General features: G+C 42.1%; 1 protein-coding gene across 1 annotated transcript in view; it reads left to right on the top strand.

The window, feature by feature from the left end:
- Positions 1 to 198: 198 nt before the first annotated feature.
- The window catches only part of METTL7A (methyltransferase like 7A), a 17,623-nt gene continuing 2,314 nt past the window's right edge, over positions 199 to 15,507 (top strand). Inside the window, exons 1-2 of the mRNA XM_044678094.1 lie at positions 199 to 792; positions 14,146 to 14,703. Coding sequence (XP_044534029.1) covers positions 14,206 to 14,703 — 498 coding nt within the window. The 5' untranslated portion in view covers positions 199 to 792; positions 14,146 to 14,205. The remainder of the gene's footprint in view (positions 793 to 14,145; positions 14,704 to 15,507) is intronic.

The raw sequence follows: 15,507 nt of genomic DNA, 5'->3' as shown, positions 1-15,507 counted from the left end.
GGGGGGGGGCTTGAGAGTCCGCTTCGGTTTAGAGTTGTTGTGAGGATACCATGAGCTGCGAGTGTTTCTGTTACAAGCCTACAAGAATTTGACATCCTGTCGAGGAGAATCTCTTCTATTTCCTCAGTTACACCCAGGGGGCACTGGCGAGCTTTTCTTCTCCCTGGGCAAAGCCAAGGGATCCCTCTCAGTTCTGGACCAAATAGCGTTAGCCCTCACTTCCAAGGAGGGAGAGGTCAGGCTCTCTGTTCGCCTGCTCTGGTGCCTTTTATCTCCACTGCGGCTTCTCTGGGAGGATCATTTCAAGTTTTGTTTTGGCTCATGTGTAGGGAGGGCACCCCTGACGGGGAGGAAGGATGTGGAAATAAGCAGTGGAGATCAGATACGGGCGGCCCCCCACTCCCCTCCGAAAAAAAGTCAGGAGGACACATTAACGACAAACTTAAGGCAGCAGGGGCAGGAGTAGGCATTTCTAAGTGCTTTTATACTGTCCCGTGAGGCTAAGGCCAAATAAACAGGAAAGATCTTCAGCGATCACCCCTTCACTTCAGCTTTGAATTGTCCAAACAGGTGCCTCCAGGCAAGCCAGGAGGGTCATCATCTACTTCAAGGAGCAGTGGCAGCCCTTGTCACAGGCTCCAGAATTCATTCCCAAGATTGCCTTAAAGGCTGGAAATATCCAGCTCGGGATTGCTCAGTCATCTGTTCACAGGAAAGAACCACAGAGCGAAGATTCAGCGGGAGGCCCCCAGCTCAAGCTCAGGAAGGCCTGGGCAGGACGCACAGGCTCTGGTATGTGTTCTCAGTGAGGAAGACATGCTGCTAGGGTGGCCAAACTGCCCCACCTATATTCTTCCAGAGAGAAATCCTGACATACTGAGCAAGAGGGGTGTAGGGGGAGTGTAGTGGAGGACAAAGGGGGAAGAAGGGAGAGGGAAAGAGAGGGAGGGAGAATAAGAGGAAGGGAAGGAGAGAATGAGAGGGGAATGAAGGAGAGAGGGAGAAAGAAAAGAAATGAGAAGGGAGAAAAGGGAGGAAGTGAGAAAAAGAAAAGGAAGGAGAGATAGAGATCATTCTCTTTAAGGTCCACTCCTGCTGGCTTTTAGTGGCCAGCCCTCTTTGAATCAGCTTCTCCCTCCTCTCCTTCCCCCAACTAAGGGACCACCCAGGGTTTGCTGCTTCATGCCAAAGCACTAAGCCTTTCAGCATTGAGCCTCATGTATCCCTAGATGTTGCTGACTCCCATCTCCCTACACCTTCATTAATTGTTGTGAGAGTTTTGGTTTCAGTATATGCCTCACCCAGGAGAGTGTGTATTTGATTCTTTTAAGTAAGTTTGAGGGCTCCTTTAGGCTTTCTAGGGAAAATCAGTTTGTTGTTTGCCTATTCTCCCTCCCCCACCTCTGTGTGCCTCTGGAATTTTGATTTTCTGTTGTTCATTTAAGCATGACCACCTATGAGATGGGACAGCACACCCTGCTCTAAGTGACGGCAAGCTAATGACCCCTCATTGTTTTTTCTGTATATTGTAAAAGGGTGGCAGGCTAATGTTAGGTCTGCTGCAATACCTGGGTTTGAGCAGACTCTGCGACATAGATAATATTTCAAAAGGGGAAGTAACTAGCAAGAAATTCAAGCTGCATGGGAACTAGAGAAAAACTGCAAGAGCACAAAGCTTTCTTTGACTCAAGCGTAATGGAAAGCTTTGCCTTGGTGTCATACCACATGGATTATATACCAGTACAATAGGCTCCAGGAGGAAAAAAGAGGTCAGCTAGAGATGGTCAAGACTCATTAGAACCAACAATGTATGTTTTTGATCTTTGTTTTAAATATTGTAGCCTCAGCAAGCTAATCAAACCTATTTTATTACTTTTATTTGTAAGAGGACAGTCAATTATTCTTCTTCAGGTCCTGTGTAAGGTATTGCCCCCTTTCCTGTGTGAGCAGTTTAGTTGCTGAAAAGAACCATGATAGAAATTTCTGTAAAGAAAAAGAATGAAATGGACTTGTAGAGGACACAAGATATTATTCCTTTCATATGTGAATAGTTTGGTTGCTGAAAGGAGCAGAAAAGGAACTTTTGGGCAAAAAAAACCGTTCAAATCTATGAAGGCAGAAGAGTGGTAGGATAGGCAATGGGGAGCCACACAGCTAGGAAGTGTCTGAGGTTAGATTTGAATCCAGGACCTCGTATCTCTAGGCATGGCTCTAAGTCCACTGAGCTACCTAAATGTCCCCCAAAGAAATAGCTTTTTCATTAAAATGTGAGGAGAGACATTGATTATTAGGAGGACAGGACAGAGAACTATTCCTCAGTCGAATTGACTGAGAGGATCTGTTTTAGGCTGTGCTGCCAGGTATTGTGGTTCCTTAGTGTGTTCAGCCTTGACTATTTTAGAGTTTGGAGTATAAAAATTTGCCAGCAAAATTTAAAAAAGTGAAGACTATGAGAAAATTAAATGAGATACTGCTTTATCACTGACAGAAAGGCAGATTTCATGAGTTTCTGCCTTATCCAGCAGAAAGTTTTATCCCTTCTCCCCTAGCAGAAAGATGAGTCAAATGACTACTAGGTAGACTCTGATTGGGGTCATTATAGACAGTTAAGAAATCAGCAAGAGAGAAGTGGAACATCTAATTGTGAAAGAACTGAGTCAGAAAGTCACCAAGGGCAGTGTGAAGAGCCCAGCAGAGGAGTCAGCTGACAGGGATAACTTCAATTGATGTACTTGGAGCTGCATGTTTGGAAGAAGAGCATTCCTTTGTAGCTTGGCTTAAAAAAAATGACTAGGACCCTGTTGATCAGAATAGAACTAATCTAAGCTGTGGTGTGAACAATTGCTATCTACTGTTCTCTAGTTTGAGAGGGAGAAATGAAATGGGATTTTTAGCTGCTTTGCTATAAATGTGATTAGATGTGTGTAATTGCCAGAAGTACAATTCCCAGCACCCCACTCTCCTTCTCACATTATGTACTGACATAAACAGGATATAAATTTTGTGTAGCCCCACCTCTTGCTCCCTCTTCCTGTGATTGGGTTTGGTGGAGGTGGTATGAGGTGAGAGTCAGGAGACTATTGCTTACTTGATCTTAATTTTGTTAGATAATTAGGGTTTTTTTTTCTATTTCCTTTTTATTCCTTTACTTCCATAAACTTTATAAAATATAATACTTGGAGTATTAGGCATTGATTTATATCTTACAGATAACTTGTAGAATCATGGTGAATGACACCTGAAGAGATTTGCTATTGCACTTGTTAGGTGCTGAGTTCTTTGGATGACACAAATCCTATTGCATGAAGAGCTGGTATTTTTAAATATTTTTCCATGTTTACATGATTCATTTTCTTTCCCTCCCCCCCCCAGCCAACAAGAAATTACACTGGGTTGTACAGATGTCACTTGTTAAGGGAATTATTTTCACCTTAAAGTTTGATGATATATAGATATAGATATAGAGATAGAGATAGAGATAGATATAGATATAGATATAGATATATCTCGGCATGCCAAGATAGAAACGGGCCTTTTGGGTGGCAAAAGTAGCAGCAGAAGCCACAGATGGTAAGTGGGGGGAAGGGAGTCAGACAACTGCTCTGAAGGAAATTATAGGTGTCCCTTTGCTACCTTTGGGTGCAAGTCTCTCATCTCATTGCCCATTTGCAGATCCAGTTTGCAGTCTTGGCTCACAGTCTCATGAAGAGGAGGAACACTAGCACATACCAGCACTTGTGGCCACAGGGGTACAGGGGACTCTGGTCACAGTTCCAAGACGAAAAAGTGTTCTTATGGTTGCTCACAGATTAGAGCATAGGCCAGAAAGTATTAAACACACATCTCTTTAGATCATGCTACCTTGGGAGAGCTGAAAACTTATAGATCGCCAGAACTAGCTCTGAAGGCAGCTGCACAAAGAACCTGAAACTTGGCACAGTGTTTCCTTCGCCACAGTTACAGAGCCCAACTTTAATAATTTTTTAAGTTAAATAAAAGAGAAAGACCAGAAAATGAACAAACAACAACAAAAACAAAAGAAATGCAGCATAGAAAGTTAGTTTGGTGACAGGTGTGTGAAGGAAATCATTGAGGGGATTTAGGTCAAGAAGATAGAATGGGAAGCTTTGGTGCCCCCTGTAGTCAGCCAGAAAAAGGCATGAGACAAGGGGGCTGGCTGGCAAAATAGAGAGGCCACAGTTGGCACCATGTTGTGTTCTCACATCAAGTAGGTGGAGAAAAAGTTTGATAAACTGAGGTAAGAGTGGATTTCAGGGTCTGCTCTTCCATATTTGGTGCTGGCTCCACTTCCATGTTAGCATGGCTAGGTGTAGGAGGCCAAGAGAGAAACATGGTCTGTTAGCATAATCTCTGGACCCCATCAGGACCAACGTTGCAAAGCTCTACAATGGTTTCTGTGACCTGATTTTCAGGTCACAGAACGGATGGCCTATCCAAAAACCTTTAACCCCCCTCTATGGCTCCTTTCATTATTGAAAACATATCAATTTAATTCTCTAAGACAGCTTTAAGTTTCATAGAAAGCATTTAAGTAAACTAGCAGTTGAGGAGTTAACTTTTCCTCAGAGAAAAAAGCAGAAATCAGTAGAAGCTGACCTGGCCCTATAAACTATTCCTAGACAGCCAAGGAGGTCAGAAGCAAGCAGCGAGACAGTTTCATATTCAGCCAGGTACTTTCCACCCAATAATATGTTAGAGACTCATTCCTAACCTTGAATTTTGTTTCATTCCAGACTTAATCTTTATGGGAGAAAACTTTGTAAAACCATATACCAATCATGATGTAATTCTATAACTTTGGCATGTCTGCACAGCTGTAAAACCCCGTTATGCTTTGTGAGAAATGATTCTTTTGAAAATGATATAAATAAAGCTCAGAGGCTTGAGAGAGCAGCCAAGGGGCTACACCTGGGTTTAGGATAATATGGAAGCAGACTATCTACCAGGGTTCCCCCACTGTGAAAATTAGGCTAATTTCTCTTTAAATTCAAGGGAACAATCCTTAAGATTCATTTTCTAGTCGCATCAAAAGTCAGGATGGTCCCGTGATGGGCAAACTTTTTACAGAGGGGCCCAAAGGAAAGGAAATGCTCATCTGTCAGTCTGTTTCTAAGGCAACTCTTTCAAAGTTTCATTGTATTGTATCCTACTCATTGTATTCGTCAGATTAGGAATAATGTTGCTGGCCTGATAGAACATTTCATGGGGCCCCATCTAGCCCACAGGCTGTAGTTTGCCCATCACTGGGATGGTCCATTTTCCCCTTTTCTTTAGGCTTTGTGGCCTTGAGTTTTAGGTCTGTGTCATTTGTCCTTTTCAATTCTAGATGCAGGAAGGGGAGCCCTTGAATAGGAAACTCTATCCATGGTAACCTTAGAGCCTAGGAATAAGCCCAGAAACCAGCACAGAGAAAACAGGATTCTGGGATTCAAGCCCAGGCAGGGTTTTAGATTTGGAACATGATGGGACTAGATTACATAGGAACTGAGTTAAGCAGTGAATTGAATACTCTTCCTCAATGGCAGGATGGAATCAGGATTATGCCCCTCTCCAGGTGTGTGTGGGGGCCCAAATGATCTTGCTACTTACTTGGAAGTAAATATTCTTTTGTAAAAGCTAATCTATTAAGTGGTTAAATGCAACTAAGGTGCTTGGACCCCTAACTGGAGGGGTCTGAGGCAACTCTTCATAAAATGAAGAAAAAGTATTAAAACTATTAACTTGCAAAGGAATTTCCTTTTTAGGACTTCCCCATGTCAATAAAATACTGACTCACCAGCTCTGAGGGATTTATGGTAAAGATGCTACCTACATTCAGAGGAAGGACTGCAGGAGAGGAAACATATAAGAAAAACAACTGCTTGAACGCATGGGTCGGGGTGGACATGACTGAGGGTGTGGACTCGAAACTACCACACCAATGCAACTACCAAGAATTTGGAAATTGGTCTTGATCAAGGACACATGACAAAACTAGTGGAAATGTGCGTTGGCCATGGGTGGGGGGAGAGCGGGGGGTGAAGGGGAAAGTAGGAGCTTGAATCATGTAACCATGTTAAAAATGATTATTAATAAATGTTTAAAAAAAACACTGACTCACTCTTGAGTGGTCAGTGAGCCTTTATTAAGTCATTAATAAATATGCCAGCCATTGTGCTAAGTGCTAAGAGACAAAAGACAGGGAAATCAGGAGACAGAGGGGAGACATGGAAGGATCCAGGAAAAAGCCTGGAGCTGAGAGATGGAGGATCTTGTTTGCTGAATAGCTTGGAAGCCTGTGTCACTGTGGGGTAGAGGTCCTAAAAAGATTGGAAATCTTAGGTTAACTTAGGTTAGTTTATGTTATGCTATGAAGGGCTTTGAATGAGAAACAGAAGATTTAATATTTGATAGCAGCAGTAATAGAGAGCCACTGGAGTTTATTGAATAAAGGAGTAATGTGGTCCAACCAAAGGAGTGATGATTTTTCAGTAAGAAGAGATTCTAAACTTCCTATATATCTTAGCTTTTAAACTAAATTTTGTTTAGCTGTTACTCTCTTTTCATTCTGAATTTGGCTACTCTGGGTAAAAACAGTAGATAATAAAAGGGGCAGGAATGTCCTTTCCCCTCTGCTGTTCTGAGGTCATCACGTTCTGAGATTTTGTCCTAAAAAATAAACAAAGAATGTAGACAGAAGGGGAACAAGGGAACTCAATCATATCAGGAAGGTTTGTTGTTGTTGTCATTTTAGCTGTGTCTGACACTTGGTGACCCCCTCTGGGGTTTTCTGGGCACAGATACTGGAGTGATTGATCATTTTCTTCTCCAGCTCATATTACAAATGAGAAAACTGAGGCAAACAAGGTTAAGGGACTTTCCCAGAGTTACAGCCAGAAATTATCTGAGGCTGAATTTCTGTCTTTGCCACTTCTAGAAGAGCTGCTATAAATATTTTTGTACATCGGCATCTTTTTCCTTTTTCTTTAATCTCTTTGATCTAGTAGTGGCATTGCTGGGTCAAAGGATATACTTAGTTTCACTGCCCTTTGAGCGTGGTGAAGTGTACTCTACTGAATGAACTTAACCCCAACAGTTCTGTTAATAGGCAGAAAAATTAATGCAGCTTCATCCAGAAAACATAGAATGTGAGAAAAGAACATCAATTGTTGAACAAAGCTGAAATGAGTCATAATAGACAGCTGTTCTGTTGAACCTCATTTCCCTTGTTGTGTTTCATTTACTTCTCAGTACACAGAGTACTACAAATTATCATTTCACAGGTCTGGGATTCTCTATTGTTCTTCTCTTGATTGCCATATCTTGATTCTTTGCTTTGTCACAGACTGTCTTCCATGTATTTTCATCTACTCACGTCCTGCTCTCCCTCCTGACTTCTGCCATCTGGCTTCCTTCCAGACTCAGCTTAAAATGTACTTTTTTTTTTTTTTTTAAACCTTACCTTTTGTCTTGGAGCCAATACTGTGTATTGGCTCTAAGGCAGAAGAGTGGTAAGGGCTAGGCAATGGAGGTCAAGTGACTTGCCCAGGGTCACACAGCTGGGAAGTGGCTGAGGCGAGATTTGAACCTAGGACCTCCTGTCTCTAGGCCTGGCTCTCAATCTACTGAGCTACCCAGCTGCCCCCTAAAATGTACTTTTTAAAGTTATGACCAAACAAGACATAGAGAACATTCCAAAAAATGAAATTGATAATTTTGATTACATTAAATTAAAAAGGTTTTATATAAACAAAGCCAATGCAATCAAGATTAGAAAGGAAACAACAAATTGAGGGGAAACATTTTATAGCAAGTATCTCTGACAAAGGCGTCATTTCTCACATATATAGAGAACTGAGTCAAATGTATAAGGATACAAAGCATTCTCCAGTTGGTCAGAGGATACAAACAGGCAGTTCTCAGAAGAAGAATGAAAACTCTATAGGCATGTGGAAAAATGCTCCAAATCACTAGTGATTTTCTAGAAATGCAAATTCAAACAACTCTGAGATACCACCTCACACATATAAGATTGGCTAAAATGATCAAAAAAGTAAATGACAAATGTTAGAGGGGATGTGGAAAAATTGGCACAACTGTGAACTGATACAACTGTTCTAGAGAGTAATCTGGACCAAAAAATTATGTATATAGCCTTTGAACTAACAATACCACTATTCGGTTTGTTTCTCAAAGAAATCAGAGAAAAGGGAAAAGAACCTTCCTGTACAAAAATATTTTTATCAGCTCTTTTAGTAGTGACAAAGAATTGGGAACTGAAGAGATGTCCATCAATTGAGGAATTGGCTGAACAAGTTGTGGTGTACAGTTGTAATGGAATACTACTATGCTATAAGAAGTGATGAGAAGGATAAGTTCAGAAAAACTTAGAAAGGCTGATAGGAACCGATGCAAAGTGAAGTGCACAGAATCAGAAGAACATTGTATAAAGGGACAGAAATATTGCATTATAATGAGCTGTAAAGGACTATAATGTTATCAGCATTGCAAGAATCTAAGGCTCCTAGGAACTCATGAAGAAAAATGCTAACCACAGCCATAGAAGGAACTGTTGGGAGTCCAATTACATATCAAAAGTATGCCATCTTCCACTTTATTTTCTTTGTGAGTTTTTTATTGAATGGGTAATATTTGTCTTTTATGGCATGAGGAATATGGAAATATGCATTCTATGACAGCATTAATACAATCTATATCAGACTATTGCCTCAGGGATGAGGAGAAGAGAGAGGGAGGGAGAGAATCTGAATGGCAAAATGTCAGATAATAATTGTCAAAAATTGACATGACATTTATCAAACTACATGACAATTATCAAAATTTGTTTCTATATGCAATTGAAAAAAAGTTAAAACAATCAAATCAAACTACATCTGCCTTCTGGAGGAGGCCTTTCCTGATTCCCTCCTCACAATTGCAAATGCCTTCCCATTTTCATTGCAATTAACTATTTCTTGTATATACATAGTGGTTTGTATATTATCTGCTCCATTAGAATGAAGGAACTAGGTTTTTGCCTTTTGTTTTCTTTTTCTTTTTTTTTTTTTTTTTTGGTATTGGCAACATTGAGCACACTGCCTGACATACAGTAAACACTTAATAGATTCTTATTGACTGTCTGATTTTAAGGATTTGTATACCTAATGTGTCTTTAAAAAAAAAGGGAGAAAGCCCTTCAGAACTTTTAGAGGCTGCATATCTTGATGAATATACTTTTTGTTGAATGGCATTAGATTGTGAGAATCTTGAGGTCAAGGACCATATTGTGGTTTTTAACTTTCTTTATAACCCCATGGCTTAGCACATAGTTGGCACTTAAAAATTCGAATTGGCTCACTGATAAATCTTTCCCCAAAAATGTATAATGTTGGTGAAGAGCTATCACTCCAGAATATACTCATTCTGTGTGAATGACTTATTTTTTAATTAAGAAATTTTGAGTCTCGATGTAGAATCTAGAAGCCCCCAGACTTGTAGCCTATAAAGATTTAATGAACCCCAGTTTACTTAGCTTAACGAAGAAAGCCCCAGGTTTGACCTTGTCCCATGAGAGTCCCTCCCTGAAGGAGAGTCCAACTTCACTAGTCTCCGACTAACAAAAGACCTTATTTTGAGCTTGAGTGGGGATGACCATTTCCATCAAGGCCAAGCCCAAGCAGAGTGACCCTTTAGCTTAGTAGGCAGCGCTCCTAAGCTGAAGTTCCCCAGTTGGATCCTCCGAAGGAGGGTGTGACATACTGGGAGAGGCTTCTGGAGACAAGAAGAGTCACTTTAAGTGTGTAAATGGAGTTAGCTCATCCTCATTCATTGTATGGGGCTCCTAACTACACTCTGCCACGTAAGACTGTAGCCATCAGAAATAATGTCAGCCCACCCAACTTAGAATTAAGTGGGGAGGGGGAGGTCTGTGACCCACACGTGATAGTAAGTGACAAATCAAAAACAAGGGACTGCCCCAAAACAGTGTCGAGGCTGCCATTTGTCCCCTTGAAATGGAAGGTGGATGCAGGAAGTGACAAAAGATCTCTTTTAAATATGATGGTAACTTCCTGTGGAGGCAGTTGGCGCTTTGAACTTGATGTTGAAGGATCTCTGCTGAGACCTCAGGCGGCTTCCCTCTGAATTGTCACATGGGTACCTTAGGCTGATTCTCTTTCTCCTCCTTTGGTGTTTCTGGAGGCTCCAGCCTTAAGGAGGTCATCTCTTATTGGAGGAGGCCTTGTGCCTAGAAGCCTAGTTTAATTTAACCTCCGTGCCCCTCTGCTGGGCTTCTAAATTCTTACCTGGTTTGGGCCTCTGGTCTGGGCCAGAGTTTCTCTCTCTCAATTTCCCTACCTTCAACCTTCCTAATTATAAATAAATCACCATAAAGTCATCCTAACTTGGGTCTATTTTATTTTGAAATTGAGTTAATCGATTTCTGGCGACCATACCTTAAATATCTAGTTTTTAACTCTTACATAAGCTAAGTAAATTGGGGTTCATTAGTTTGGGGGCTTCTAGATTCCACATTGACATGAGAAAAACACTTACATTTTTTATATATGAATATACATAAAGTTAATAACCTCAGTGCAAAAGAATAAGAAAGGAAAGTTAATAGTTTTAATACTTTTTCTTCATTTTACGAAGAGTTGCCTCAGACCCCTCCAGTTAGGGGTCCAAGCACCTTAGTTGCATTTAACCACTTAATAGATTAGCTTTTACAAAAGAATATTTATTTCCAAGTAAGTAGCAAGATCATTTGGACCCCCACACACACCTGGAGAGGGGCATAATCCTAGTTCCATCCTGCCATTGAGGAAGAGTATTCCTAAAAAAGGAAGCAAGATTTATTACATATACTAATATCATTTCCAGGAGGAGATCAAAGAACTCCAGATGTATATAATACTCAGTGGATTTATGTATAATTAACCTCTTTTTTTTTTTAACTATCAACTGTTAATTTGGGGGAGAGAAGAGAGAAGTTGTTGAGTATTCTATTTTCTGACACCTTTTTTGTATATAAATTACGTCTTTTGTGTTTCCATTTATCAGTTCTTTCTGAGAAGGTGGATATTCACAAGTTATTCTTCAAATACTAATTCTATAGCTGTATATAATGTTCTCTTGGTTTTACTCATTGTGATGTTTTATTTCATGTAGATCTTCCCAATTATTTTTTTATTTAACATGCTCATTATATCTTATTCCATCCCAACATATATACCACAACCTATTCAGCCATTCCCCAATTGATGGACATTCCCTGAATTTCCACCACAAAGAGAATTGCTATAAATGTTTTGGAATATATAGGTTTCTTTTCCTTTTTCCCTGATTTCCTTGGGAAACAGACCCAACAGTGGTATTTCTGGGATAAGGACACACAGTTTTATAAATGACACCATTTTTTTTTTTACATGACTACCACAGAGGCTGAAATTATTAAAATACAAAAGTTTTTCCTCTGGGATCAACATATTTTTTTTTCTTTATTATCCTTCCCCAGGAACTATAGAGTATTTTTTTTAATTTTTTTAAACCCTTAACTTCTGTGTATTGACTTATAGGTGGAAGGTGGTAAGGGTAGGCAATGAGGGTCAAGTGACTTGCCCAGGGTCACACAGCTGGGAAGTGTCTGAGGCCGGATTTGAACCTAGGACCTCCCGTCTCTAGGCCTGGCTCTCAATCCACTGAGCTACCCAGCTGCCCCCTAGAGTATTTTTAATTACATTAGAAGTTAAAAAAAAACAACAATCAAAAAGCTGGTAACCTTGGCTTATTTTCAAGTGATTATTAGAAGCAAGTTGACCCCTTTCACCCTCTCTGTTTTTGCTGAAGCAATGATTTTGGTGTTTTCTTTGAAGTAAAACTTACTATATCTGACCAGGGCATATATTCTATTGCTAGAGAAAAAAATAGTGTGCTCATAGATGGTGGTGGTATTCCTCTAAAGTGTGTGGGAGTATCAACTGAAGTTGAGGATAAGAATGCAATTCTCTCTCTCTCTCTGTCTCTCTCTCTCTCTCTCTCTGTCTCTCTCTCTCTCTCTCTCTCTCTGTCTCTCTGTCTCTCTGTCTCTGTCTCTCTCTCTCTCTCTCTCTCTCTCTCTCTGTCTCTCTCTGTCTCTCTCTGTCTCTCTCTCTCTCTCTCTCTCTCTCTGTCTCTCTCTCTCTCTGTCTCTCTCTCTCTCTCTCTCTCTCTCTCTCTCTTTCTCTCTGTCATCCCCACATTCACTGAAAACCTAAAGAGAGCAGAATATAAAGGAGAAGATGATGATCATCAGTGCCAAAGGTTGTAGGAAGGTTAAGGAGAGTGAGAATTGAGAAAAGACCATTGGATTTGGCAACAAAAGAGATTATTGATAACTTTGGAGAGAATGAAGCCAGACTGAAAAATGAGAGGAGAGAAAGTAGTGACACCTAGCATAGATAGTGAGACAGGGAGACAGAAGATAGTGGCAGAAAAAGGAGTTAAAAGGAGAGGAGAGAAAGGGGAGCTCACAGCAAAATACATTTTTTCTGAGATTGTATGACTTAAATTTGTAATGGATCCAGTCAAAAGAGTTGTATGATTTTCTCTTCCTTTGTGCAGAAGCATAGGAATGAAGGTAACAGATGATGGGAATGATCCAAGACAGGCTTGGCTGGGTATAATCCACAATATATGGGGTTTAGAGAATCCAGAGAGAAGGAGAGTGCAGAGTTGAATTGGTTCACCAAGAGTTTAAGATGAGGGATATAGCAGAGTGTGGCTAGTGCAGGGGAGATAATCTGGGAGAGAACTAAGGAGTCAAGGAAGTAGCGTGTAGACAAAGAGTCGCATTGGTAAGAGGAGGCAGAAGGAGAGATGGGAAGCCAATAGACTATGGTTAGATAAGAGGAATTTTGAATTCTTGAAACTTGGAGGTGGTACTTGAACTTGGAAGTGATAGCAAGATCAAAGGGGTGAATCTCTTAGTGTGCCACTGAGGTGGAATGGAGGAGGAGGTCACGGAAGTGAGAAGGTTGAGGCCTGAGTGGTTGGAGTGTTGGAGAGAGTCTTGTTGAGTCTCCTAGTATGAGGGCAGGAGTTGGGGAGGTGAGTAAAATATAGTGGGAAAGCTAACAGATGCTCATATCGAACAATTACAGATACATACTAGTGTAGCCAAAAAGGCAGCAAGATTCAGTGGCCAGAGAATTGTCCTTGGAGTCAGGAAGACCCCTATTTAAATCCTGCCTCTCTCATTTGCTGTGTGTCCTTTGGCAAGTCACGTAATCTTTCTGTCCCAGACAGTTATTTAAGAAAACAAATTATCCCTAAGTTGTTGCTCTGCATGGATGGGATTCTACATCTGGTGTTCCTCAGATTGATGAAATCACTCGGGACGGCAATGGGAGGACACCATAAAAAAGGGCAAATAGGAGTTCTTGTGTACGTGGCACCAAGCCACTCACTAGATATATACAGAAAAAGTATCAGAGAGAAGGTCATGTTTCCTGGGAGAGAAGTGAAATTTGAGCCAGGTTTTGACAGAGGTGAGGGATCTGGATGGGCAGGGAAGGGAATCCTATCATCCAACCTCCCCATTTTACAGTTGAGGAAACTGAGGCTTATGGAACTCAGAATATGACTCCATCCCCTTGTGTGAGTGGCTGGCCTCCTCTCCCCTCCAGCCTGGGAGGAAAAAGAAGAGAGTTCTTGTTTCCCTTTCTTGTTTTTCCTACTTATTTCTCTTTGTCGTCCTGTTAGTTTTGACCTTTAGTCTCCTTTCTTTCAAAATGGAAACCAACCTTTGTTCAAACATCTTAGGTTTGTTTCTGCCAATCCCTACCCACTGCATCTGGTTTCAGAGTTTCCCATGCAGGAAAAGGGCATGAAGAAGAGGTGCCCAGCCAGGAAAACCCAGAACAAAACATCCAGAAGGGATAGGAAGGAAATGAAAAAATATAATAAGCTTCCCCTTTTAGGCAAAAGGTGTCCAATGGGAGTGTGGGGGGAGTGGGGCGGAGAGAAGAAGGGGGTGGACAGGGAGGAACCCTGCTCCTGAACCAACCCTTGGAGCTCACTCACTGGGCAAAAATCTGGGACAGCTGCCTATAGCTGCTTGCATCTGAGCCAAGTCCCTGAGACAGAGCCTGGCCTTTTCCCCTGCAGCTGATTGGATCGGGTTGTACACAGCCAGAGATCTGGGCCCTTCTGCCCCAGCCGAGACTCATGGCGGTCCTGGTCTCCGTGCTCCAGCTGGCCGTCTCCCTGTCTGTCTTCCCCGTCTATCTGCTCCATTTCTTGGGCCTGTGGAACTGGATCTGCAAAAGGTTCTTCCCTTACTTCATGGTGAGGTTCACCGAAAGCTACAACAAGGAGATGGCAGCCAAGAAGCAGGAGCTCTTCAGCAGCCTGCAGCAGTTTGCCGGGCCCTCAGGGAGGCTGACTCTGATGGAGATCGGCTGTGGCACCGGAGCCAACTTTAAGTTCTACCCAGAAGGGTGCAGGGTCACCTGCATCGACCCCAACCCCAACTTCGAGAAGTTCCTCATCAGCAGCATCGCCCAGAGCCGACACCTACACTTCGACCGCTTCCTCGTGGCCTCCGGGGAGGACATGCACCACATAGCGGACAACTCCATGGACGCAGTGGTCTGCACCCTGGTCCTGTGCTCCGTCCAGAACCAGGAGAAGTTCCTGAAGGAAGTGCACCGAGTGCTGAGGCCGGTGAGTCACGGGGAGGGCAGCCGGGCACATTTCGGGCATTCCAGGGCATTCCAAGAATGGGCACACTGGGTCCTGGCACCCTCCAAAGCGTCATGGGGGGCTGAGGCGCCTCCAGCCTCTTTAGTCTGCACCAGGAGGAGAACCTAAAGCCCCTCCGTTTTCTCAGACTGTTAACAGGATAAATAGCTTTCCTGAGGTAGCTGGCAGCAAAGCCAGGATCCTTGACTCTCCTGCCCATTCTCTGCTTCCTTGGCAAAGTGAGGAGGGAGTTTGGCTTGAATTATCTGGGCCTGGGAAGTCTTGTTCTGAGAACGGAAGAAAGACTTGTTCTTTTTCTTTTTTTAAACCCTGATCTTCTGTCTTTTAATAATACTATGTATTGGTTCCAAGGCAGAAAAGCAGTAAGGGCTAAGGAATGGGGATTAAGTGACTTGCCCAAGGTCACACAGCTAAGAAGTGTCTGAGGTCAAATTTGAACCCAGGACCTTCTGTCTCTAGGCCTGGCTCTCTAAGTCACCTAGGTGGCCCCAAAACTTATTACTTTCTGATGAAACTGCATTATTATAATACAGATACAATAACTATGAAATATCAGAAAAATGATTCTAACACAACTATTTTATCCAGAGCTTGTTGGCTGATGGAAACCTGCCTATGAAGATGACCACCATCTTCTCCAGCATACCTTGTTCTCTCTAGGTTTTGGTGCTTATGGGGGTTGGAAAGAGAGAGTAACTAGTTTTCCCCAACTTTAGCTCCCCGCCCCCCCACACACACACTTCAGAGGTATTGCACCTCCCCCCC

The sequence above is a fragment of the Gracilinanus agilis genome, chromosome 5 (assembly GCF_016433145.1).
Source record: "Gracilinanus agilis isolate LMUSP501 chromosome 5, AgileGrace, whole genome shotgun sequence".
NCBI lineage: Eukaryota > Metazoa > Chordata > Mammalia > Didelphimorphia > Didelphidae > Gracilinanus > Gracilinanus agilis.
Note: the sequence above shows the minus strand (reverse complement) of the source record. Positions and strands in the feature narration are given on the sequence as shown.